Source organism: Mizuhopecten yessoensis, unplaced genomic scaffold (assembly GCF_002113885.1).
Source record: "Mizuhopecten yessoensis strain PY_sf001 unplaced genomic scaffold, ASM211388v2 scaffold10107, whole genome shotgun sequence".
Lineage (NCBI taxonomy): Eukaryota > Metazoa > Mollusca > Bivalvia > Pectinida > Pectinidae > Mizuhopecten > Mizuhopecten yessoensis.
In genome coordinates, this window is record NW_018408382.1 from 161,540 (window position 1) to 165,351 (window position 3,812).

The 3,812-nt window shown below is 33.2% G+C and overlaps 1 protein-coding gene across 1 annotated transcript in view; it reads left to right on the plus strand.

Moving 5' to 3' along the window:
• Window positions 1–1,417: 1,417 nt before the first annotated feature.
• Window positions 1,418–3,812, plus strand: part of LOC110459560 — a 4,042-nt gene continuing 1,647 nt past the window's right edge. The window contains exons 1-3 of the mRNA XM_021511891.1: window positions 1,418–1,506; window positions 3,064–3,338; window positions 3,706–3,809. Coding sequence (XP_021367566.1) covers window positions 3,071–3,338; window positions 3,706–3,809 — 372 coding nt within the window. The 5' untranslated portion in view covers window positions 1,418–1,506; window positions 3,064–3,070. The remainder of the gene's footprint in view (window positions 1,507–3,063; window positions 3,339–3,705; window positions 3,810–3,812) is intronic.

Below are 3,812 nucleotides of genomic sequence, written 5' to 3' on the forward strand. Positions count from 1 at the left end.
TGAAGCACCCTTGGGTGAAGGGGAACCAATTTTGTATAAACGGTGGGTCTGACCCCCCTTTTGGCAGAGAGGCAGGACCATAGAGGAAAAATAGCTTTTAAATCCTTCTTCTTCTGTAGGAATGACATGATTATGTCCATATTTGGTCTAAATCATCCTTGGGTGAGCGATACAGGCCCTCAATATTTCTTTACTAATGTATTTTTGATTTGATTTCATATCTTGTTAACCATATTTTCTGATAGTTCATTCGGTTAAATAACCTGCATTGTGCACCTTCTTGTATAGTCTTTCTCAACTTTGACATTACTCACGTTAATATGAGTAACACTACGGATTGTCAAACATGATTATGGTTGCCTTGGACATAGGAATACCTACAGTAAATGGAACATTTCTAGATTTTTTCATTTTGAGTCTAACCAGTTTTTGTTAGATAAATAGCAACATCATAGATGAAACATATACCAACTATTTCTAGAAATTTTGCTGTAAAGCTGATAGTTGAGATTATAACTCGCCAATTGACATCATATTGCAAATAAGTGCGACTTTTTAGATATTCTTTTCGGTTATTCGAAACTAGACTTTTATAACTTACACAATTGTACGAAAAAGTTATACACATATAGGTATAAATAGTGTAGGCACCATTATTATTCAATGTCCTCAATATGTTTACACCAAAGTCGTTCTATTTTTGACATATCACAGTTTACTAACTTGAACTCCTGTCTTTGATAATTACAGAGATTGCAATTTATTTTACTCCTACCCATGCTAGATATAACACCAAGGCTGTAATTTGTGTTCGAAAAGAAAGCGTTTCTTACCCTCTAAAGTATCTATTTAATCTAAATGAAACATCAAAGAAGCATATTTCACTAATTGACATATTCATTAATCCCGTGTATTTTTTAACGAACCCCAATCCGTACTTTTTAACGATTAATTTTCTGACATGTGTGACTTGCCGAATTATATGTATTTATTTACAAGCACCCAAATTTGTGGAACAGGACTAAAAAATAATTGGAACATACAGAAGTTATCAGTTAATATCAAACGGTATCCAAACATAATTATTGTAATTTTTGTTTTTCATTAATATAATCGTTATTGTCAATACTGATCTCATCGCCATAAAACCTAGTAAAATAATCGCAAGTGTCCAAACTCCAATGTATATATATGCGGTTCGAAAATTTTCTGATACCATTTAAAATTATCAAGGAAGTAGAAACACTCTACATATGGTTGTATTCCAAACGTTACCGCCCACAAATGGATATAGAACAGAAGGATACTGTTTCTGTAGTGCACGGGATTGGTAATGGTCAAGGTAGTACAAACACATAAACAGATGGTTTTATTTCGAACGTGTTTACGAGCACTTTATCTCGAGGATGTCAACTTTCTCTTCCTTTTAAATACTATATAAAGCGAAAATAAGAGAATTGACGTCAGACTGAGACGACGCTTTTAGTGAGAGAAATACGTTATACAGTAAGTTTTGTACTACCATGCTCTATTGTACGTTTAAGGGGGTAATGAATAGAGAGACTTTAATGATGCATCTTGCGCTATTTTAATGAGAGAGAAAACAAGACTATATTTACTGCAACACAAGACTTTAACAATGAAAGGAATATAATGAGAAGTCTATATATAATTATGTGAAAAATAACACATACAAAAACTGTTTTTACTTACACAATTTCCCAGCAGAATGCAGAATACATGTACTTAAAGATTACACATAATTTTCATTGTATAACTATCATTGTTATCCCTTTACGAGACTTGTACTTTATGTTTTGTTTCGTGACATTGTTGGCAAAAAGTAGTGTTTTTGTGTGTTAGATTAGATATTAGATATTATATATGTGTATTAGATATGAAATCAGAAACATCAAATGTGCTATGTGATAACTCATTCATATGTTAATTGATTTCTGTTATTTTTAATTCAAAGCAGATTATAATTTTATGATAAACAAGCATATATACATTGTCTGAAACGGAAAAAATATTCAATGTCTTTTAAACACTTTTAACAACATTCTAGTTATTTTGTAACTGTAACCATCTTCCTTTTTACTCTCCAGCCTTTTTGCATCCAGTCGGTACTCTTCGTTTTCGTGAATTGTATATATTAAAGAAGTATTTGATTTTTACCTTAATTTCTTCATTATAAGTACACAAATGTAGCTAGGAATAAGGAACAATAATTATTTACTACTGGTGTATTGAGAAAGGAAGTATAATGGCTAAATGCTCTTATCGTCATTTTTTTTAAAACGGTGTCTGGTTGGGAAACGAATACAAGATACAGTCAATAGAAATTGCGACAATATAATTACAAAAGATACCCATCTCTTTGATTAGGTAACATAATGTTACTATACTTCCTTATATTTTCGTCAATTGCATTATGTAAGTATTTATATTGTCAATATTTTAAAACAAAGCGTAGCCGAACCGACTTGATAGTTATTCTGCACATTAAAGTGTAGCCGAACCGGCTTGATAGTAATTCTGCATATTAAAATGTAGCCGAACCGACTTGATTATAGTTTTTCACATTAAAGTGAAGCCTAACCGACTTGATTGTAATTTTGCACATTAAAGTGTAGCTGTACCGACTTGTTAATTTCATGGTCATCTCATATGCTTTACTGGTCATTTTTTCTAATTAGTCATCGAAACGTCACACAAACTTTTAGCAATCTACTAGTGTATTATCCCTACCACAGCATAATGACAAATTATCAAGGGTAATTCCGCGTAAATTAATTGACATATTGCTTTTCGACAATTAGAGGTGTAAGTTTTCAAAGCTGGCAATGAAAATGTTTAAGAACTTTCCCTAATACATGTTTTTTCGCTATGTACATACAGCAGTGTGATAAGAGTAGTCACGTATGGCTAGTAATTCAGGTGGAATTGTAGAGGGAGAGTGTTTTTAAAAAATCTGACAAGGTCAAAGGTTACTAAAATATGATAACAAAGGGATTAAAATATTCAAGCAAAAAAAGTTTAATCCCATTGATTTTATTACAGAAAAAAGATGAAGAAACAGACCCTTGTTATTTGCTTGGTGGTAGCCACACTTAGTACAACCCTGGCTAAAGACGAAACGGAGCAGAAACAGAAGAAGAGACAGTTCGCGGTAGCTCTGCTTGGGCTTGGATCCTTGTTCGGAGAGCTATTTGCAGGGGCTGCAGCTGAAACTGCAATAGGGGCCGGTTTGGGCTTAGCAGCTGGGACTGGTATTGTAGCAGGTGCTAGTGCAATACACAACCACCACCACACGGTAGTAGATTCAGCACCTTCAGGTAGGATTCAATTCATCACGATAGAAAGTTAGTTGTATTTTTTAAGAATACAGAGTAGAGATGTTTGTTTTAATTTATAGACGTAAAGATCAGGTATATATTACGCTCATAAATAATGATGTTTGTTGCATGTAGCAAGATAAACTCGTTCAAAATGAATTTTGTTTTTTCAAGTTTAAAAAAAGAGCTTACCAGCGATATTTCGAATGATGTTTGAAATAGTAGAATACAAAAAATAACAATTGAGTTTTTTCTATAAATAGGATTAGATTTATTGCGCTCGCGTGTGAGTTTGTAAATATATTAATGAAACATTTTACCGACCACACATTTGTTACTGCATAACTACAGTATATCACATTTACAGTCGTTCAAACCCAGACACCAGCTCCGCCACCAACCCTGTGTGAAAGTACAGGCTTCTGCACTTCCGGTAAATGCGACCTAGGTAATCATTATTATGTTGGAAACGTG